General features: G+C 45.5%; 1 protein-coding gene across 2 annotated transcripts; it reads right to left on the minus strand.

The window, feature by feature from the left end:
* Positions 1-887: 887 nt before the first annotated feature.
* On the minus strand, positions 888-19,002 carry LOC138287585 (uncharacterized). 2 transcript variants are annotated; one of them, XM_069228150.1, is made up of 5 exons: positions 18,464-19,002; positions 15,401-15,514; positions 4,566-4,664; positions 4,028-4,114; positions 888-1,425 (listed from the first exon to the last, which is right to left on the minus strand). In XM_069228150.1, the coding sequence occupies exons 1-5, from the start codon at positions 18,681-18,683 to the stop codon at positions 1,145-1,147; spliced, it is 801 nt and encodes a 266-aa protein (XP_069084251.1). In that variant the 5' UTR covers positions 18,684-19,002; the 3' UTR covers positions 888-1,144. The 2 variants fall into 2 exon arrangements, with proteins under 2 accessions (XP_069084251.1, XP_069084260.1); XM_069228159.1 differs by lacking the exon at positions 15,401-15,514 and having other exon boundaries at positions 891-1,425; positions 18,464-18,998.
* Between the last annotated feature and the right edge of the window lie 4,814 nt (positions 19,003-23,816).

Genomic DNA, 23,816 nt, shown 5'->3' on the forward strand with positions numbered 1-23,816 from the left:
CATTGAGCCCTCCTCTAAGGTATGACTTAATTTTGCACCATAAGTGGATCACATACTTGATGGGGTGGATGTGATAAAAGTGATACCAACCCACTGCATGACCTTCTATTACCTGAGCAATATTCCACACCAGCCCCATCAGCAACATCATTAAGGCCTTGTGTTGTGTAACCACTAAACCTTGTCCAACCACTCTTGACCAACTTCTCCTGACTCCCTGATTTCATTTCCTAAGTTTAGTTTTTACATACTGGCTCCCCACCATTGCTCAGAGGAAACTGATATTGCTAGTTTTTATTATCACATCAGGTCTTCTTTGTTGTGTGTCAAATACTGTCATTGTGGTAGTCTGGTCTCAGACTTCCTTAAGTTATAATATAACATGACCCACTAACTGTCTGTTTTCTTTCAATCTACTTGACAGTGATGGATAACCCTTTGATTTATCCTGCAGTTGGATTTTGCATAGGTGGGAGTGGCACCTTCTGTCTTCTCGGTTAGCGCACTGGCCTGCTACTACTACTACCTACCACCCCCTTAAGATGCCACCTTGGGAAAAACCCTGCTGTAAGAACACTCCTTTGCTTCATCTATTCAGGTAGGAGAAGAACTATGGATTTAAGTTAACATGCTTAATTAAGAATTAACTTCTAAATAAGTTGTCTATGTGTATCTAGGTTTTTATAGGCAAAATAGGCAATGACAATCATCCCCTAGTGGTCAATATAGTTGCAGAGGGCAATAAAACAAGGGTATAAGTAAATGACATACACTTATTTTAGCAGATTAAAAACTACACTAAAAGACAGCAGTACAAAATAAAACACCATAATAAACATTTGAGGCATAAATCAAGTAAAATAAATTATCCACTTTTTATTTTTAACAAATACAAAAGCCCACCCTTTCCACCCACAACAGGCCTAGCCCCTCCCCAAACAAATAGCCCATCCCCAAAAAGTCGAACGAAAAGTCCAATATAAAATGTTTTTGAAAAGCCTGTCCTTACTCCCATCCCACCTTCTCCACCCACAACAAGTCTCTCCCACCAAAACAAAAAATGTAAAAAAGGCTCAGGAGAAGGCACTGTCTACATGGGTCCGGAGCTGGTCCAGGCTCTGCTTGATCCTAGAGAGCGGGCTCTCTACCCAGTCCATCCGCTGCAAGATACGGTGGAGCAATGCCCTTTCAAAGTGGGAGGTGCGGCAGCAAGTGCAGTCAGGGACCCTGACAGCTGGCAGCAGCAATGCCAGTGATGTAGTGGCTGGGGCTTGCGTGCTGCTGAGCTGGGTCTATGGTCCGAGGCAGCTATTTCAGCCTCTTCCTGCTCCAGGACCACCAGCTGTCGGTATTCAGCCTGGATGTTCTCCAGCCTCTGCTGCCTTACACAAGCTGCTATCTTCTGCCTGCTTCGTGGTCGTCCAGCTGGAGTAGATATATAAAGAAAAACAAAAAATAAAAAAGACATATTGTAAACAATGCTCTGAACAAACATCTTCAAAAATAGGTTATGGTAGACACAGTAGCAGTACATTGCTGGTCCCCTAGGGACATTGTAATTTGATGTGATTATTATTAGGAGAGTCACAGAGCCAATTTTATTTGTTTAGCCATACATGCCTCACATAAAAAGCACTGGATCTCTGGTAGAAAAGAATTAAGCCAGAATAACACCAGATTAAAAAGACAGTGATTTCATTTTTTTTCTTTTAAACGCTTTTCTAGTAACTAAACAGACACTTTTAGTGGAAAAATACAAATTAATGACCTCACATTTATGAGTAAGGCATTATGCACTATGGAGTACAAGTTGTTATGCAAAATTAATGGAGGCCTGCTAGCCTGCGCTCCAAGTACTTCGCTACTGTCTGCAGCTGGGGCAGCTGTAGTTGACAATTAGCTATCTTTAGTTCCAATGGCCCTGCTCTTCCCCAAATGCTGTTTACTTAGGGCCAGATGTATCATGCATTTTTGCGATCGCAAATGGCCCAATCAAGCCGTTTGCAATCGCAAAAATACATTTTAGTATGTATGAATTCCAATTTGCAATTCGGTAAATTGTTATTGAATCACAAATTGGAATTGTAACTACATACCAATTTAGTATTTGGAAGGGGCATGTCAATGGCGTCCCTTCCTAATACCGAATCGCACTGGTATGTAGGAATGTTTTGTGACCGAAATGCGGTCACAAAACATTCACATTTTACCATCTACTTCAAGCAGGTGGTAAGCCATTGGTAAACGAGCAGGGGTCCCACGGACCACTGCCTGCTCTTTAAAAATGAAAAGAAAACCTTCAATTTTTCTTTTTTAAATGCATCCCATTTTCTTTAAGGAAAACGGGCTGCATTTTAAAAAAAAAAAGATTGCTTTATTTAAAAACAATCACAGATATGGTGGTCTGCTGAGCCCTGCAGGCCACCATCCCTGTCATTATTGCCATTCACAATGGGTCGCAAATTGCGACCTACCTCATGAATATGAAAGAGTTAGGTCCATTTGCAAGCCATTGGGAATCGCTAAATGAAACTCCTGGAGTTTCAAACATTCAAATAGCAGTTATGTAATTGCAATTCGCAGAAAATCGCAATTAGGTAGCCACTATTTGGAAAAATTATACATCTGGCCCCTAGTTTCTACCCTGACTTCAAAGAGGCAGATGAATAAATAAGATACATCACACATGTCATGTATAAAATGCAGATATATTTATCCTATCTGCCTTAAGTAGACAGTGAGGAAAATGGTGCACTATAGATTGTAGGAATGAGCTATATAGTTTGTATTTGTCACGTTCCTCATAGGGTATCCCTTCCGCCAAATTTGAAAGCAAATTGGGCACTTACAAGTCCCACTTTACTCACTTGCCTCACCCACTACCACAAATTCTTTCCAACAATATCATTCCCTGGGCAGTAAGGAAAAGAAACTTGACTTACTCTACTGCAGAGTAAGGCAGGGGGATTAGGCGGGTAGATAAAGATTTTGCTATGGAATAGAAGGGTGTCACTGATCATCGATTCATTGTATGCCTAAGCTTTGGCTAATTCAGTCACTGTATACACGAAAGTCTAAAAGGAAAAATCTAAACAGGCATAAAATAAATGTGTTATAGGAAACCCTTAAATATATATTGAAAACATTTCACATAGCCATAAAAATGTGGCACATACCAAGAATGGATTTTTGTTTGGTAGGGTGGGATGGAAGAACTCATGAAAGAATAAAGGAGTGAAGTACTAAGAGGTAACTAGTGGGCAAATGGAAAACAACGCACCTTGTGTTTGCAATATATCGAAAACTTAGTAAATGCTGCATTAACTGAAGCACAGCCAACACCGCAGGCACAAATTGAACCATACTGCAATCTTTGGTCATGGGTGGTGAAATTCCATGGGCAGGGAGGGGGTTGATTAATGCTTTTTACAAATACAGTGAGTCAAGGGATTAGACCACAAATTAAAATACCCCCACTTTGAACTATAGCTTTTATAGCCATGAAACACAAAGTAAGCAAGGTAGGTGAGCAGCATTCCCCTCTACAGAAGAGCTCCCTTGTTTATTCAACCAACCAATTATTCAATTGTCCATTCATTTTCCTGCTATATTCACCCATAGCCACCATGATTTAAGCTTTACTTTCTCTCATCCATTCTTTTACCAAAATTTCTAATCCATTATCTATCCACTCAGTATCCATCCTTTCTTTTAATCATCCTTTCAGCCATCCATCCATTTACCCAATACTCACTCAGGTGTCCTTTCACCCAACCCTGCATCCTTTCCTTTCATTCATTCACCCATCCTGTTGTTTAGCCTTCCGTTCTTTCCTGTTTCCATAAAACCATAATTTATTTTTTAGCGTATGTTGTCTATGCTTTTGCTGAGTTGCAGATAGAAAAGGCCATAAGTAATAAGTACCCCAACCACCACTGTAGCTGTGATTCAGGGGGCTCAATCGTGACAACGCCCTTGTACCTTAGTGAGTAATAGCAATTGTCAATAGGCAACCAATGTGACTTACCACAGCCCATCCCTGATGCTGTTTCTCCCCCTGTTGCATCTGCTCCTGCAGTGCAACTTGAGCCGGCTCCACTGGTAGCTGATGTGGCTAGAAATAAACATTATGTAGTTTTTAGGTACACCACCCCTTAATTTTTTTATCAAAAAAATGCACCCGCAATACATAGTTACAGTTTGGTTAGCACTGCAGTATCTTCTATCAAAAATATCGCTCTGGGTATTTGTTGATTTACAATGTTAGAAACTTCAAGTGGTCAGGCCAACCAAAAACTTTGCGTAATGGAGGAGCAGAGCTATCGCCTATGATGATGTCTCGGAATCAACGAAGTGCAATAAAGAGGTGGAATAAAAATGGTCAATGAAAGACAGAAAAAAAAAAGATAATGCGGGTATAACATGAATTAAACAAAAATTGAATTGGGGAGTTGGAAAAAAGGAGACAGAATAGAATAGTAAACAAGGAAAAGTTATAAGTAGTATAATAGTGGGCAGAGGTAAAAGTTAGGGAAATAATACTAATTTTAGATAATAGGACTTACTGCGATGAGCAGAGCACTCAGCATTGGCTCTGTTGGTCAGCGCCTCCCCAGCTCCTGCTGGACCCACCTCTGTGGTGCCCCTCTTCTTGCCCGTGGGTGCTGAAGTAAGAAATAAAGAAGATAAAAAAATAGATTAGTGGTACAGTTAATATCCACAAAATTATTATGTAATAGGCAAATGCAGTAACATTGTACTTAAATCAAACCGCCTATGGTACTAGCATGATCGATTATCATTGAGTTGGCTATAGTCCTAAAATCCCTATTTCAAATTTCAAAACTACATTTGGAACTAATGCATTGCAATCAATAATCTTTGATTCTATTCTCATTTCTCATCCCTGTTGAAGGACAAACTCAGGTGCTCATTCCGCAGTAGTGGCGGTCTGATCTGCCACATTCCGAATGCAGCCGAAACGCTGGAGTAAAACCGCTGACACTGCCACGCCGGAGACGGTCTCCAGTGTGCCGGTCCCGGTCGATGTAATCCGCCAGGGCAGCGCTGCCTGCCGGATTACAAGTTCCTTTCCGCCAGCCTTTCCATGGCGGTTCACACCGTCATGGAAAATCTGATGGAATGGGGTGCCGGGGGCCCTCTGTGGGCCCCTGCACTGCCCACGCACTTGGCATGGGCAGTGCAGGGGCCACCATGCACAGTTCCGTTGCGCATTTCACTGCCCGAATTACGGGCAGTGAAATGCGTGATGGGTACAGCTGCACCCGCTGCACCGCCACATTGGCACCGGCTCGATTCCGAGCCAGCGTCAATGTTAAGGCCCTCCACCCGCCGGCCCTGCGGTCAAGTCAGAATACGGCCGGTGGTGTTCTGATGGCACCAGCGGTCAGGTGACAGGTTGAGTTTGGCGGGCGGCCCCCACCGCCTGCCAAACTCAGAATGAGCACCTCAGTCTCTCTTTTTTGCAGTACTGCACATCACTGTGAAATTGCTTTGGACTGTACAAGCTACATAAAGAAAGTCACGGATAACGCTAACTCACTGATATCACTAATTCACTATGGTGACAGGAGGACAGAGGAGTTTGCATTGCAATAGCTTCTTAAATAACCAGCCAAAGCGAGTGCCTACGAGTACGATAATTTAGCGCAGAGCACCTGCCTAGCTCTAATTGGATCACATAATAAATAATATTCTTAACATAAACTATACGTAACTTACCTCTGAGTATAAGCAGCATGCTATTCGAAAAAAAAGTCAGCATTGTAAAACACAAACACAATAATATAGTTAATACTCTCCGAGCCCCGGAATCTCCACGCCTAGCAGATCAAGCAGATCCTGCTCGTGGTCGATGATATCCATCCAGAGGTGCATCAGCAGCTGGGTGGTGTGCTGGACCTTGGTAGTGCCCGAACACACCTGCGCACCCTAGCTCAACACAGATGACGCTCCCGTCTGCAGGCAGCCTGGAGGGGAGTGATGCTGCACGTAGAAAACCAGGGCTGCAACCTCCTCCTCCTAAATGATGGGCCGGGCTGCACCCCTTGGCAGCGTTGCCACCCACAGCTGCTGGCTGTCTGGGGTGGGGCCTGGCGCTGCTGCTCCCCTGTTTGCTGCTACTGCCCTGCTCTGCCACGGAGCTTGGTGGTGGGGTGAGATAAGAAACAGGAGCAAAAGGAAGGAAGGAAGAAATAACTAAGGAAGTAAAGGGAAAAATAAACAAAAACACAAAAAGTCACAAAAAATTGAAAAAACGTAAAAATACACAGACACAAAAAGACATACTAATACAATAAATAAAAATGAGGGGTAGATTGATTGGGAGGGTGGAGCATTGAAAAGATTATCAAGGGATGGAAAAAAACAGGCCCAGCACCGTTAAAAGAGTGTACAAACAAGATGGCCGCACCCAAGCAAACCACGTGGTGCCTTTCACGCACGATGCTTCACATTTAGTTTGACGTAAAATGCAAAACGACCGGGTACGACAAGGAATTCCGATTAGCGTAGCAGAGTTTTTTTGCCACTATGCGGAGTTTGACTCAGCGCATTCTGCCCAGGCCTACTCCAAAGGGCAAACTTTTTTTTTAAAGTGCAGGTTGTAATTCAGACCCACAAGCAGTATAATGATTCCCTTCTGTGCGCTGCACTGATGCAGGAGGGATCTGGTTCATTTATTTTTCCCATTTACAGCGCAAAAATGTACTCTCTAAGTTGGTACATGGACTGTGGAAAGCAGAGCTCAGAAACAAAGGGCAGTCATTGCCTTATCGTGATTACTACTCTGCTGTGAGCAGCATAAGCGCTAACTCAAATATCTGCTGCCATCGCTCAGCGGGGTTGTGAGGAAGGATTGGACACCGGGTAACTAATGGCTTGGCTTAGTTGTTCGAGACAAATATAATAAGAATAAAATGACTCAGATTGTAAAGACTGAAAATAATGTTGTGATATCAAAACAAGACAGAATTCAATTTAACCTGAATCACTGTCAGAAAATATACACAGAAAATCGAAAAGAAAGATGTATTAGAGTACATGTTGCAAAACATGCCCCCTCGGTATCTAATTCCGATTAAGAGGAACTTTTAGTCCTCTTTCAAGCTAACGAAATAGCAGAAATCATTGCCAGGCTTCCAAATGGCAAATCCTGTGGGGAGGATGGGAACCCATCAGGGTTTTATAAAAATGATGTCAAAATTCTTGGGACCCTTGATCGTGCGATTGGCAAATAGATTGATAGCTTTGGTTAACTCTCTGGAGAGAGACTGGATCTCAATTTCTACAAATACAACACAGGACTGTCCAATATCCCTGAAACTTCGCACCTTATTTCTAGAACCCCTGGCCATCAGGATAGGCTCCAGTTAGGAGTCAACCCTCTCTTCCTAACCTCCCTAAGATCAGATTGTATGCAGTCAGTAATGCACTGTATTTCAAAGCTAATTTATGGACTACCTAATGCTTATTAGAATTAGTGGCAAAAGTTTCTGAATTAAGACGGGGGTATAAAAAAACATTTAAAAACCTAAAACCTGCTGTTTAACTGCATCAGTAAAATTTTACCTGATCAGTCAAACCACAGGCACAGCACTCTGCCCAAAAAGGTACACTGGCACATTCATCAATGAAAAATTTGAAGGTTTCTATCTTCTTAATTATAAACCACTCCTTAAAAAGGTTCAATTGTTTTTTTGGAGATGGAAGTTACTCCCACCATCTAAATCATTAATGAAAATGCTCGCTTTTCCAGGTTTAATCTTTTTTTTATTTCTCTAGCCTTCAAATAGTCCTCTAGAGATTTTTTCATGCAATTTAAGCCCACCTTTTATAGTTTTATTTACAATAACAAGCACCCTTAGCTAGCATTAAAAGATATCTTCATCCAAGAAGAGTATGCCAGCCTGGCACTACTGGATATTTGGCTGCACTATGTCACTAGTTGCTTATGGCCTGCTCCAGTTTCTTATAAATATGACATTTCTGTTTTAGATTGCATTACAAAAGAAGCTGTCCATGACATACCCTGAATACGAAGAACACCCAGGAACCCCAAAGTGTCAGGTGTAAGACACTGTCAACATTCTTTTATCAGAAAACAGCAGTCTTGCAAGCTCTAGGAGATCCTGCGTATTAAGTGACAGACTGGACTAATGGATTGTTCTGCAAGCTTTCAGTTCCTGAACTCATTCATATTTGGGCACTGGCAAGACAACAGATGTGTTCTAGTAACTGATTTCCTAATTAACTCTGACTGGAAGCCATAACAAAGCATAGCTGCCATGTTTCTCAGGTCCAGGGGTGATATGTTGCTCCATTCCAGGCTTTTTCTTTGAATTCTGTGACTTGTAGTCCTGTTTTATAAAGAAATAATCTACAGGACTACAAGTCCCAGAATTCAAAGATAAAATGTGGCCAGGAGCAGCACATAATGCATGGATCTGGGAAACTTCATTCGGCTGACAATGGTTTCGGAATCAAGGGATAGCTAGTAACATTTGTTTTTGGTTCTTGTATGGTCACTTGACCTGCGCCTTTAATAGATCAATTTATAGCAGATTGATGAAGAATCCGTTCACCAAATACTAGCCAGCCAAACACACCACTCTATAGGTGTCTGACATAAATTTTTGTAGTGGATAGTTTCTGTTATTATAACAGGTAAAATTGTTAGGAAATTAGCTAAAGAGATGGGAATAAAAGTGACTGCATAATTATACACCAATGTTTTTAATTTTTCAACACTCACTGGTTCAAATGTTCACCCTATTCACTGCCACAGTAAATGATTAATATATTTAACACACTTTCTTCCCCAGGTTGGGGAAGGATCGGACCACGTTGTCCAAGATGTGATACTGGGGCACCTAGTGACTGATTTACAGAAAGAACACCACAGGCTACCCTAAAGTATATTTTGGCGACCTTCCCAGGTTTGCACTCAGATACATATGGCAAATATAAAGGAAGTTTGATAATGATGACTTTTTATTATAATTTTAATAACTATCAATATTCAGTTGAACCAATCCAAATATAGTACATATAAATCCTAAAATTGTAACCACAATATCTATATTTTCCAATTGTACCTGTTTAGAACATACATGCAACATGAGAAGAATATTTAATTTTAATAAAAACTTCATACATCACTCAACTAACACCATGGGCCAGATTTACAAGGCCCTTGCGCCCCTTAGCACCACATTTGTGGCAAAAAATGTTCTGCAAATGTGACTCTAAAGGGCCACTAACATAGCGGCATATTTACAAGGTGTGGCGCAAGCGCAAACCTAGTTTGCGCCACCTTGAAACGCTTTGCGCCACATCATGCATAATATATGCATGATTTATGCAAAGGGGGCGTTCCCTCATTAGAGGGTCGCTAAAAATGGCGCAGTGGAATCTACAAGATTCCATTGCGCCATTTCTAACATCATTTTTAACGCCTGCTTAAAGAAGGCATTAAAATGAGGCTCCCATTGATTTCAATGGGCCATTAAACAATATACTGGATTAGCGTAATTTTTTTTACATTAATCCAGTATAGCATTACAATAGCATCAAAAACATTATGCTATTGCCCCTAACATGCGCCATGGTGCGCTGTATTGTAAATCTGGCACTACCATGGAGGCGTTAGGGGACACAAGGGGGGCGCAAGAAAAGTGGTGCATCACTAGTGATGTGCCATTGTCTTGTAAATATGCCCCCATATGTTCAATTAAACCACATTCATAACCTCATCACCACATACTTAAAAGCCTTCATCATTGTGTCAACATGCAAATCTATACCAAACTCTGAACAATTAATTATGTAAATAACATTATAGAATTATTTCACTGAAATTGAAGAATCCCAAAAAATCTCATTATCTTCTTGGCACTATAACATTCCATGCACCTGAGAAGTAGATTAAGCAGTAAGACACAACAGAGATTTGATCAACTGTTGGGTACTTAAGCATGGGAGCATGAAGATAATGAGATTTGCAGAAATGGTTTGGTCTTTTGCACTATAGCACCTTGGCACAAACTGCATGTTGCATAAGAATGGTACCTACTGGTGAATGGAGCACCACCCTCCACTGATGGGAAGATAATGAATTAATGGGTTTCAATAGAAATGTGGCTGGTAGAGGAAGTCGTGGTTACTATCATTGTGTATGTTTAGATAAGAATTCAAGAGGCAACATAAAGCATAATTAAATAAGATGAATGGCTGCTCCTGAGGAAGGCAGTTGTGACTAAACGTGCCTCAAGAAGAAAAGCCAAGTTTAGAGCCATATGATAGAGAGAGAGAGAGAGAGAAAACAGAGGCCAAGTTTAGAGCCATAAGAGAGAGAGAGAGAGAGAACAGAAGCCAGGTAAAGAGCCATAAAAAGAGAAGAAACATCGAGCACCTAACTACATAAGAATTTTGGGGGATTCTTCAATTTCGGTGAAATAATTCTAAGATGTTATTACATATGGAAATGGTCAGGGTTTGGTATAGATTTGCTTGTTGACACATGATGAAGGCTTTTAAGTATGTGGTGATGAGGGTATGAATGTGGTTTGATTGAACATATGGGGGGTCATTCTAACTCTGGCGGGCGGCGGAGGCCGCCTGCCAGAGTTCCCCCCTCCGAAATACCGCACCGCGGTCAGTAGACCGCGGAGGGTATTCTAAGTTTTTCCCTGGGCTGGCGGGCGGTCGCAAAAAAAGACCGCCCGCCAGCCCAGGGAAAAACTCCCTTCCTACGAGGATGCCGGCTCGTAATCGAGCCGGCGGAGTGGGAAGGTGCGACGGGTGCTGTTGCACCCGTCGCGTATTTCACTGTCTGCCAAGCAGACAGTGAAATACTTGTAGGGGCCCTCTTACGGGGGCCCCTGCAGTGCCCATGCCAGTGGCATGGGCACTGCAGGGGCCCCCAGGGGCCCCGCGACCCCCCCTACCGCCATCCGGCGGGCCGCCGGGAACTGGATGGCGGTAGGGGGGGTCGGAATCCCCTCGGCGGCGCAGCTAGCTGCGCCGCCTTGGAGGATTCCAAAGGGCGGCGGTACACTGGCGGGAGACCGCCAGTTTTGCCGGTCCGACCGCGGCTTTACCGCCGCGGTTGGAATGCCCTTGGGAGCACCGCCGGCCTGTCGGCGGTGCTCCCGCCGACCCTGGCCCCGGCGGTCTTAGACCGCCGGGGTCAGAATGACCCCCATGGTGTGTAGTTGAATGAAGTATTTATTACAATGACATTCTTCTCATGTTGCACGTATATGTGTATTTTGGTACAATTGGAAATTATAGATATTGTGGTTACATTTTGTAAGATTTATATGTACTATATCTGGATTGATTTAACTAAATATTGATAGTTATTAAAATTATAATAAAAATTCTTCAGTCCCCAATTTCCTCTATTTTTGCCATATATATCGGAGTTCAGACCTGGAAGGATCGCAGATATATACTTTAGGGTAGCCTGGGGTGTTGTTTCTGTAATTTGGTTGGTTGTCCCTGGCCCAGGACCCTCATTTTCAAACAGGGAATCCCTTTGTTGAAGTACCTAGTGACTGGTTGCATATGTTCTTGCTTTGTCCTCAACTGAATCAACATTGGACCAAGATTTAAGTTTCCCTGGCATACAAATTAGAGTGGTTATTAACCCGGAGCTAGTAATAGTTCTCCTAGAGTGCCTCTACTCTAAATGGTTCTCACCAATATCACACTTAAGCAGTTTTTTAATGCTATGGTGGTTGTCTGATCTATGATTGCTTATAACTGAAAGTCATCCACTCCTCCTGTGTGTTAAGATTGTAGAGAAAAAATGAATAAGGTTTAAAAAACGCACATATGCAGAGCATGCACGGGTGGCTAGTCTAGTTTAAAAGAATTTATGATTTTTTCATTGTACTGAATGTTTGATTCTATATTACCTGGAGCATTCAACTATTATTAACTAAGAATTTACCTATTTTAACCTAGGATTATAATTTACCTTTATATCTGTGTATTATACCTTCTTTTATTTCTGCTTAATAATGCAACATGCATTGGTTTGAACGATTCATTCAAATAAAAATTAAAGAAGTCCTGGCTTAAACATGCTAAAGGATACATACAAAGACATGCAAAAGGGGCCATGGCTGTGCTTCTGTACGTTACCCTAATGAAACCAGACCTATTGGCATGGCCAATGTTTGTTCAAAATCATGGATTGCCACTGAGAATGTGCAGGGGTTGGCAGTGGTGGCTGGCGACAATATTACGTGGAGAGGCGAGCAAACTGGCAATGAGAGACATCAGCAATGCCTTTAGGCTCAGTTCCAAAGCTCCTAATCGTGGCTTGTTATAAACGGTGTTTATAAAGAGCCACAACTATGTTCTCTGGCGTAGAGGCTGAAGGCAGTGCGAGTTTCTCTCAGTGCCTATCAGTGGGTCAAAGAGGTGCAACTGCTGACTCGAAAAAATTGTATTAAACCCTTAGCTTGCATGCTTTAAACAGTCACATGCATTACATTAACATTTTTAAGTTAAACTTTAAAGTTAACTTTAAAACATTAATGTAATGCATGTAAGCCATGTAATTACTGTTTATACTGTTTAAAGATGTGAATTAAATATACAATATTTACTTACCTACAGTCTACAAATTCACTGGTTCTGATGTTCTTCTCCAGTTGTCTGGGGCCCTAGAGCCAACTCCCGTAACCAATCCAGATGCTGCTCTCATGCTGTTAGTCAGCATGAGAGAAGCACAAGGACTATTTTAAGGTGGCTGGCTCAGTGCCCTTCAGGCACTGGATGCCTGCGCCTTCTCTCCAACCAGCTGTCTAAGACAACTTGAGTTGGAGAGGTTTAAAGTGCACGTCAGTCTGGCCGCTGCAAGACAGCCAGTCAAAGTGACATGCGCACTTTAAACTGCTGTCTCCACACCTCCCTGCAGCCATTCTGTAGCAATGGCCCCACAATGCCCTCACAGCTTGGGTTGTCAGAGGAAAAAATAAAAGGGCAATAAAAATCAATTTATTACCATTTTATTTTTTACTTTTGCTGAGCCTGCAGTGGAGAAGCTGCTGCTATAAATGGCAGCATTGCAAGTGGGGCCAGATATACGAATATCCGGTCACAAATTAGTAGTAGCATACGGCGGAAAGTATTTATGCAACTATTAGAGATTTTTAAGAAGAGAACCATGTATTAATAGGGCACTTCTTTAAAAAAATTAATCATAGTGGTCAGAAACTGACCACCTCATGAATACTAATGTGGTAGGTCACATACTTTTAGTTTCCTGTGGACCAGTGCCTGCTACCAAACAATTTTTTTTTAACATTCACAGAAGAAATGGGGTCCCCAAATGATGCGAATGGGTTACCACATCAGCTTGAGGGTTGATACGTTTTCAGTGGTTCGCAACCACTATTTAGGTTCTAAAACATTAATACATATGGCTAGTAATCGCCAGTTGGAAGAGACACATACAAAACGGCCCTAAAAAATAGAGATTCCAGATGCCTTTCTAAACTCATTTTAGAAGTCTGTAAAATGGGTTTAATACATTATTAAAAGCAGTTTTTCAGTTGAAAACTCTGAATCGTTGTGAAGCGTTTACGATTGAAATACCACTTAGTACACTTGGCTCTTAGTGACCAAGGGAAAAAGTTCAGAAAACTTCTACGAGTATTTCAAGACTGAGGGGGTCATTCTGACCCCGGCGGTCTGAGACCGCCGGGGCCAGGGTCGGCGGGAGCACCGCCGACAGACCGGCGGTGCCCCGCAGGGCATTCTGACCGCGGCGGTTCGGCCGCGGTCAGATGCGGGAAACCGGCGGTCTCCCGCCGGTTTCCCGCTGCCCTGCAGAATCCTCCATGGCGGCGGAGCGCACTCCGCCGCCATGGGGATTCTTTCACCCCCTACCGCCATCCTGTTCCTGGCGGGACTCCCGCCAGGAACAGGATGGCGGTAAGGGGTGCCGCGGGGCCCCTGGGGGCCCCTGCAGTGCCCATGCCAATGGCATGGGCACTGCAGGGGCCCCCGTAAGAGGGCCCCACAAAGTATTTCAGTGTCTGCTATGCAGACACTGAAATACGCGACGGGTGCCACTGCACCCGTCGCACCTTCCCACTACGCCGGCTCAATTCTGAGCCGGCGTCCTCGTGGGAAGGCTGATTTGCCCTGGGCTGGCGGGCGGCCTTTTGGCGGCCGCCCGCCAGCCATGGGCAAATCCCAAAATACCCTCAGTGGTCTTTCGACCACGGAGCGGTATTTTGGTGGGGGAACTTATAAAAGCACGGGATTATGGAGAATGGACTTCCATTATAAAGAGACTCTCCCTTTTCTATCTCAGGGTACCTGCATTTATTAAATAAAGTATTTTTAATGTTTCACTGCGGGTGTTCGCTCTCTACCGCTTGGGGAGAACAGCTGATAGTTGTTTCACTTGCAGTGCTGGCTCGGACACCAGTTCTGAAAGAAAGTTGAGCAGCAAAAGGATCAGTGTGTGTAATAAACATTAATCGAAACACGATGACACACAGCCCACTTTTAACCCGTGTATCGAAACCACAAAAGGTTGACAAACCTCGAAAGAGCTCGTATAAACTATTCCACAGACGCTGGAGTGCAGGTGACGAACCCTTCTGCTGTGAGCATGCTAATAAAGAGGCATTAAACTGTCGGTGAACTCGAGCGCATAGAAGACGTGTAAGATGTACAATGAGGGACAACGCAAAAGACAAATTATGGAAACTATGGGAAATAAAGCTAACCTTTTGTAGAACAAAAGTTTGAAGCATCTTTACATATAGAGCGGTCACTTCTAGCGTGGAAACTTTAAATTATGTCATTTTCTGTAAAAATGTGGCGTGTACTAGGAAAATGAATGTCACATTTATAGCTGGTTCTGATGGGAAAAGAGCCCCCCAGCACAATTGCTGAGGAGCAAATGGCAGCACTAGGCGGCGGGGGCAGCCAGAGGCCATCAGGTGACGGTGGGCACCATCTACACCTACAGAAGCCACAGACGCCACATCTCCAGAAGCACAAGGGTCGACGGAGGCGGCTGCTACCAGGGCGCAGGGTTCGAACTACAGGCATCCAGAGGCGAGACTCTCCGCTTCTGTCACGTAATCACCGGTTGAGAACTTTTAGATTCAGTTTACCCTGGATCTAGACTCCATCGCTATCTGCACTTCTTGACAGGAGGGGAGGGGATTACTGGTCATTACCAGAAGAGTGGTGGACACGATCAGATACAGAGATGCGGATGTTGCCCTGAGATAATCCTTCAATATATAAATCCAAGAAGGTGACGGCAGATCTGTTGTGCGATGAACCTTATGATCAAAACATAATGTATTTATGTTTTAGAGAAAAGGCTCTTTCTCGTTACCCAGTTCATTTGTAAGCGTCCGTGCGTTCACAGCAGCACCAGAAGCAGAACCTTTGGAACGGAACACTTCTGAAATCACAGGCCCTGCCACGGGAGGTCTCGAGGGCCCGGTGCCTGCAGGCAGAAAGGGACATACCACGGTTGAGGACGTTATGGTTTGTAGCATGGGCTCATTTTCGTGACAATAGATGGGCTCTCGTCAAGTAATATGTTAGTGGCCTCGCATTAACCCCCCCTATAAACATTGAAAACGTGGTATCACCCAGAGTGGTGATGTGTGATGACATGTTCAAATGGCCCCATTGTGACGTGCCCTTGGCATAAAAGACTGGTAACCAGGGAGCAGCAGCATTACAGACATGGACACCGGACCGAAAGGACCACTGCTGGCGACTGGAGCTGGGGACCCTGAGAAGCCGGAATCCCCAGGGGCTGAGAAGGTTCTAAAAAATGAAGACAAACCGGGTGCAAGGGAACGAGGTGAGTGAATGAACCAAACGAAAAGTAAACTGAAAACCAAAGTGAACTGAAAATTAAAATGAAAAATGAATTCGAAATCAAACTGAAACTAACTTGAAACGGATTTTTAACCCCTATTTACTTCAATCCTTAGTCCCTTCATCCCCATTTTTACAAATTCCAGTCTCATCCCCCTTTCCCTCCCCCTTTTCTCTGCTTCTCCTTCACTACCACATTCGTTTCTTTACCTTCTATCTCCACTCATCTGCTCCTAATTCTCCCCTCCCTACCCTTTACCTTACCTTTCCCTCCCTTCTATTTAATATTCGTCCAAATCAGCTTTCCCTTCTCCTCCACTGCCTTCTATTCCCAAACCAGTTTCTTTTCCCTTTCGCTTTTCTCTTCCATACACTCCTCTCCTCCTTTTCCTTCTCCTCTGTCTTCCTTTTTCTCCCTTCTTCTCTTCTCTTTTTCCCTTTTCTCCCCCTTTCCCCACCCTCTACATTTGTCTTACATCCCACGGTATCCCCTCCCCACTCCAGTTCCCTTCCCCTCCTTTCTATACCCCCTCCATGCTTTCCTCTCCCTTTCCACCACTCTTCTAATCCGCGACATCTCTAGATCCCCTGACTTCCTCTCTATACCCTATCCATCCCCATCCCACCCCAACCCCTCCCCACTTCTCCAGTTCCCTTCCGTCTCCTCTCCATTCCACTCCAAACCTTACCCATCCCCTCCCCGGCCCCCAATGCCTCTCTCTCTCTCTCTCTCCCTTTATCCATTCGCTTCCCCTCCCGTGCCCTCTCTGCTCCACTCCACCTTTTTATACTCCACCCACCCTCTCCTCTGCCACCTTCTCTCTTCCTCTTCTACTTCCCTCGGCTTCTGTCCTCTTCCTCTCCCCCTACTGCCCTCTCCTCTTCTTCTCCCCTTCCTCCCTCTCCTCTCTTTCACTCACCCCCTCCTCCCATCTACTGTCCTCCCCTCTTTCTACCTTTCTATACCCCACCCACCTCTGCCACCTTCTCTCATCTTTCTCTTCTACCCTCTCCTACTACTACACTCTCCTCTTCTTCTCCCATTTCTCCCTCTCCTCTCTTTCACTCACCCCCTCCTCCCATCTACTGTCCTCCCCTCTTTCTACCTTTCTATACCCCACCCACCTCTGCCACCTTCTCTCCTCTTTCTCTTCTACCCTCTCCTCCTACTACCCTCTCCTCTTTCTCCCTCTTCTCTCCTCTTTCACTCATCCCCTCCTCCCATCTACTGTCCTCCCCTCTCCCCTATTTCCACCTTTCTGTACCCCACCCACCTCTGCCACCGTCTCTCCTCTTCCTCTCTTCCTACCTACCTCCTCTCCTCTTTCTCTTCTACCCTCCCCTCCTTTTTTCTGTTTCCCTCTCTCCCCTCTTTCTCTTTCACTCATCCTCTCCCTCACTCTTCCTTTATTTACCCTAGCAACCTTCTCTCCTCCTCCTCTCCCTCCCCTACACGCCCTCCTCTCCTGAGTTTCTCCTCATCTACCAAATGCTCACGCATCTGATCTCCCTCACAACCCCCTTTCCCTTCTATTCATTCCAACTCTCCCTTCCCCTCCAATGTCTTCCCTTCCCAATCCACTTTCTCTTCCCGTTGTTTTCTACTCCACACATTCCTCTCTCTCCTCCACTACCTTGTTACCCTACCCCCTTCTCTCTTCCTTTCTACACCCTAGACACATCCTCTCCCACCCTACCCTATGTTACCCTCCCCTCCCCTCTCTCTTCCATTCTACACCCTAGACACATCCTCTTCTCTCCCCACCTCTCTCCTCCTCTCCCTCTCCTCCTCGCCCCTTTCGTGTACTCTCCTCTCCTCTCTCTCTCCTCTCCTTCTCATCCATCAAATTCCAACCTATCTATAACAGGGTCACAGTAATGGAGGCTCACAGGCGATATTGTAATATCTGTGGTTTATTGAGTTTTTGGAGGAAATAACAGTTCTATAATTCTTTTCCTTGCTCTGTGGTCTTTCTGTTTTTCTTTTCTTCTCTGTATTCTCACACGGTCTTCACTCTTTTTATTCTTTTCCCAGATGGTGACTCAGGAGGCGCATGGAGAGAGACAGAAGAATACAAGAACGTTGGTTGGTAGGTAAGTATTACGACTAATATTTTTTTCTCTTTCTGTCCCTTTCTTGGTCTGTCTGGCTCTCCCCTCTTTTGTATTTTCTTTTCCTTTGTTCGCTGGCTTTTCTTTTTCTCTTTCTGTACTATTTTCTCCTTTCTGGTTATCTTCCTTTTCCTGTCTCTTTACTTTCTTACTTATCTTGCTAGGCTCTTTTTCCTCTCGTGCCCTCTCTTTTTCTTTGAATATTGTTTTATTCTCTCTCTCTCTCTCCAGCTCACAAACAAGTAGTCTACTTGATCTTCATTTGTCCACCCATGGTAGCCCTGGTCCAATATGTATCCGAAAAAACAAAGCCCTCCATATGGTTTACCAAACCAAACAAAATAATAATGGCATGCCAAGAACCTAGGGCTCCCTCCGTTCTTTTAAAAAACAGATAACAAAATGAAAAAAAAAATCAAACGGAAACAGAAAAATGTTCTAGCACTCAGCTAACCTCCCACCGATCCCGATTTAAGACTCCCCGTCCTGTTATCGGACCGTACCTGACTAGGCCACGCTCTTCCCAGAGCGTGGCCGGTCTGTGCGCCTCGCCGCCTCCTGCTCGTCCCACCGGGTGTCGGAAAGGTCAACGTGCTGCTGCCTTCTTTGTCTTCCTGGTTCCGGCATCGTCTCCTCTGCTCTGCTCGGTTGTGGTTTTGGCGCGTCAATGTCATCAATACCGGGAGAATCCGTCGACTCCCCAGACGAGGTCGCAGTGGGTTTAAAAAACCCTCCTTCGTCTAGATGCGCTTATTCATTGGTTGCCGAGGTGTTTTCTTCCGGATCACCCGCTACCGATCCGGAAATGCCCCCGGGGTATTACTGGGCTGTACTCAACGATGATCGGCCTGGCACACTATCCTTTCACCCCTTTCCTTCTTGATCTTCTGACCCCCCCTTTCCTGTTTACCAAACAACACTCCTTCCTAAACCACTTTCTCTTCCTTTTCTTTTTTCTACTCCATACATTCTTCTCCTCGCCTCCCTAGCCACTCTCTCCTCCGTCCCCTCTCTCCTCTGCCTTTCCTCCTGATACTCTCTATTCTCTTAACTGCCCTCTCTCTGCCTTTCTATACCCTAGGTAACCTCTCCTGCCCTGTCTTCTCTCCTCTTCCTCTCCTTCTTCTACCCTCGCATACTCTTTTCTTCTCTCTGCACTCCACTCTCCACAGTCCCTTCACCAGCCCCTCCTTATCTGTTGTTGTAACCCACCCCTTGTATATTCCTTCTCAGCCTTCTTTCCATTCCCTTCCAAATCAACTTTCCCTCCCCCTCCACTGTCGCCCCTTCTCAAACTACTCTCTTTCCATTCTTCTTTCTAATCCCTCTTCTCTTCTCTTCTCTTCTCTTCTCTTCTCTTCTCTTCTCTTCTCTTCTCTTCTCTTCTCCATATCCTTCTTTCTTTCCCTCTCCTCTCTCCCCCTTCATCTCTCCCTCTTCCTCTCCTCTCCACCATTCTATACCCCACCAACCCTCTCCACTGCCACCTTCTCTCCTTCTACTACACTCTCCTCTTTTTCTCTCTCCTCTCCTTCTCTCTTTCACTCATCCCCTCCTCCCATCTGCTCTCCTCCCCTCTCCCCTCTCCCCTCTCTACCTTTCTATACCCCACCCACCCTCTCCTCTGCCACCTTCTCTACTCTTCCTCTCCTACTTCTCTTGCCCCCTCTCCTCTTTCTTTTCTCCTTCTACCCTTTTCTCCTACAACCCTCACCTCTTCTTTTGCCTCATTCCCTCTCGCCTCTCCTTCTTCTCTCTTTCACTTATGCTCCCCTCTTGCCTCTCTTCTCCCCTCTCCTCCACTACCCTATGTTACCCTACCCTCTTCTCTCCTCTCTTCCATTCTACATCCTAGACACATCCTCTCCTCTGGCACCTTATCTCCTCTTCCTCCTCCTCTTCTACTACTCACACCTCCTCTTACTCTCCTACTACACTCTCCTCTTCTCATCCATCAAATTTTAACCTATCCTCTTGATCTTCTGACCCCCCTTTTCCTGTTTCCAAAACCACTTTCACTTCCTTTCCTTTTTTCTACTCTTCTACATTCTTCTCTCCTCCCTATCCACTCTCTCCTCCGGTGCCTCTCTCTCCTCTTCATTTCTTCCTGATACCCTCTCCTCTCTTACCCTCCCCTTCCCTCTCTCTTACTTTCTATACCCTAGCCACCCTCTCCTGAATTGCCTTCTGTACTCTTCCTCTCTTTCTAATACCTTCCCGTTCTGTTCTTCTCTCCTTCTCTTCTCTTCTCTTCACTCCACTCTCCACAGACCCTTCACCAGTCCTCCCTCATCTCTTATTCTAACCCACCCCTTCACCCCCCTTTTCTCGTACACTACTTCCCAACCTTCTTTTCAAACCCTTCCTGTAAAGAAATGGCTCCCTGTTGCAGTTACCCCCCACTTTTTGCCTGATACTGATACTGACTTGACTGAGAAGTGTGCTGGGACCCTGCTAACCAGGCCCCAGCACCAGTGTTCTTTCACCTAAAATCTACCATTGTTTCCACAGTTGGCACTACCCTGGCACCCAGGTAAGTCCCTTGTAACTGGTAACCCTGGTACCAAGGGCCCTGATGCCAGGGAAGGTCTCTAAGGGCTGCAGCATGTCTTATGCCACCCTAGGGACCCCTCACTCAGCACAGACACACTGCTTGCCAGCTTGTGTGTGCTGGTGGTGAGAAAATGACTAAGTTGACATGGCACTCCCCTCAGGGTGCCATGCCAACCTCACACTGCCTGTGGCATAGGTAAGTCACCCCTCTAGCAGGCCTTACAGCCCTAAGGCAGGATGCACTATACCACAGGTGAGGGCATAGGTGCGTGAGCACTATGCCCCTACAGTGTCTAAGCAAAACCTTAGACATTGTAAGGGCAGGGTAGCCATAAGTGTATATGGTCTGGGAGTCTGTCAAAAACGAACTCCACAGCTCCATAATGGCTACACTGAATACTGGGAAGTTTAGTATCAAACTTCTCAGAATAATAAACCCACACTGATGCCAGTGTTGGATTTATTAAAAAAATACACACAGAGGGCATCTTAGAGATGCCCCCTGTATTTTACCCAATTGTTCAGTGCAGGACTGGTCTGTGCCAGCCTGCTGCTGAGAGACGAGTTTCTGACCCCATGTGGTGAGGGCCTTTGTGCTCTCTGAGGACAGAAACAAAAGCCTGCTCTGGGGGGAGGTGTAACACCTAGCAGTGAGCCTCAAAGGCTCAGGCTTCGTGTTACAATGCCCCAAGGCACTCCAGAAAGTGGAGATGCCTGCCCCCTGGACACAGCCCCCACTTTTGGCGGCAAGTACAGGGGAGATAATGAGAAAAACAAGGAGGAGTCACTGGCCAGTCAGGACAGCCCCTAAGGTGTCCTGATCTGAGGTGACTCTGACTTTTAGAAATCCTCCATCTTGCAGATGGAGGATTCCCCCAATAGGATTAGGGATGTGCCCCCCTCCCCTCAGGGAGGAGGCACAAAGAGGGTGTAGCCACCCTCAAGGACAGTAGCCATTGGCTACTGCCCTCCCAGACCAAAACACACCCCTAAATTCAGTATTTAGGGGCTCCCCAGAACCTAGGAACTCAGATTCCTGCAACCTAAGAAGAAGAGGACAGCTGAACTGAAAAACCTGCAGAGAAGACGGAGACACCAATTGCTTTGGCCCCAGCTCTACCCGCCTGTCTCCCCACTTCTAAAGACACTGCTCCAGCAAAGCGTTCCCAGGGTCCAGCAACCTCTGAAGCCTCAGAGGACTACCCTGCATCTAGAAGGACCAAGAACTCCCGAGGACAGCAGCTCTGTTCACCAAAGACTGCAACTTTGCAACAAAGAAGCAACTTTGAAACAACACACGTTTCCCGCCAGAAGCGTGAGACTTTGCACTCTGCACCCGACGCCCCCGGCTCGACTTGTGGAGAATAAACACCACAGGGAGGACTCCCCGGCGACTACGAGACCAGAGTTGACCCCCCTGAGCCCTCACAGCGACGCCTGCAGAGGGAATCCCAAGGCTCCCCCTGACCGCGACTGCCTGCTTCTAAGACCCGACGCCTGGTAAGGACACTGCACCCACAACCCCCAGGACCTGAAGGATCCGACCTCCAGTGCAGGAGCGACTCCAAGGTGGCCCTCTCCCTTGCCCAGGTGGTGGCTACCCCGAGGAGCCCCCCCCTTGCCTGCCTGCATTGCTGAAAAGACCTCTTGGTCTCCCATTGATTTCCATTGCGAACCCGACGCCTGTTTGCACACTGCACCCGGCCGCCCCCGTGCTGCTGAGGGTGTACTTTTTGTGTGGACTTGTGTCCCCCCCGGTGCCCTACAAAACCCCCCTGGTCTGCCCTCCGAAGACACAGGTACTTACCTGCTGGCAGACTGGAACCGGGGCACCCCCTTCTCCATTGAAGCCTATGCGTTTTGGGCACCCCTTTGACCTCTGCACCTGACCGGCCCTGAGCTGCTGGTGTGGTAACTTTGGGGTTGCTCTGAACCCCCAACGGTGGGCTACCTTGGACCCAAACTTGAACCCCGTAGGTGGTTTACTTACCTGCAAAAACTAACAAACTCTTACTCCCCCCAGGAACTGTTGAAAATTGCACTGTCTAGTTTTAAAATAGCTATATGTGATTTATGTGAAAACTGTATATGCTATTTTGCTAATTCAAAGTTCCTAAAGTACCTACCTGCAATACTTTTCATTTGAAGTATTACATGTAAATCTTGAACCTGTGGTTCTTAAAATAAACTAAGAAAATATATTTTTCTATACAAAAACCTATTGGCCTGGAATTGTCTTTGAGTGTGTGTTCCTCATTTATTGCTTGTGTATGTACAACAAATGCTTAACACTACTCCTTTGATAAGCCTACTGCTCGACCACACTACCACAAAATAGAGCATTAGTATTATCTCTTTTTTGCCACTATCTTACCTCTAAGGGGATTCCTTGGACTCTGTGCATACTATTTCTTACTTTGAAATAGTGCATACAGAGCCAACTTCCTACATTGGTGGATCAGCGGTGGGGTACAAGACTTTGCATTTGCTGGACTACTCAGCCAATACCTGATCACACGACTAAATTCCAAAAATTGTTATTAGAAACAGATTTTTGAAATTTGAGCTATTCTTCTAAATTTTTAAAAGTCCTGCTAGGGCCTTGTGTTAGTCCCTGTTAGCATTTCTTTTAGAGTTTAAAAGTTTTGTAAAAGTTTGAATTAAGTTCTAGAGATAGTTTTGGATTCTTAAAAAGTATTCCAACTTTTAGAAACATAGGGGGTCATTACAACTTCGGCGGTCTTTTTACAAGACCGCTGAGGGACCGCTGTGCTGAAGACCGCCAGTGGTGGCGGTTTTACGCTCGTCGTATTATGACTCTTGGCAGCTCTATGTCGTTTTTCAGACGGAGAGCCGCCAACAGCCATAGTGACGGGCGGCGGGGAAGTGGAGGTTGCTCCACCTCCACCGCCACGCCAACAGAACACCGCCCACCGAATCACGTCCTGAGATTCTGCACGGCGGTGTTCCGTTGGCGGTGTGGTGTCGGCGGAGCTTCCCCCATGGCTCCCGTCCCCTCCCAGAGGATCGACGGAACAGGTAAGTCGATTGTCCGTTAGGGGAGGGGGGTGGGGGGGTGTTGTGTGCGTGCATGGGGGTGTGCGTGGGTGTATGTAGAGGGGGTGTGTAAGTGCGTGTATGCTTGCAGGGGTGTTGCGTGTTTTGGGAATGAGTGCGTGTATGTCTGTAGGTATGTCTATATGGATGTGTGCGTGTATGTGTGAATGTGGGTGTGCGTGTCTGACTGTGTGTGG

This window comes from Pleurodeles waltl, chromosome 1_1 (assembly GCF_031143425.1).
Source record: "Pleurodeles waltl isolate 20211129_DDA chromosome 1_1, aPleWal1.hap1.20221129, whole genome shotgun sequence".
In the NCBI taxonomy this organism is placed as follows: Eukaryota; Metazoa; Chordata; class Amphibia; order Caudata; family Salamandridae; genus Pleurodeles; species Pleurodeles waltl.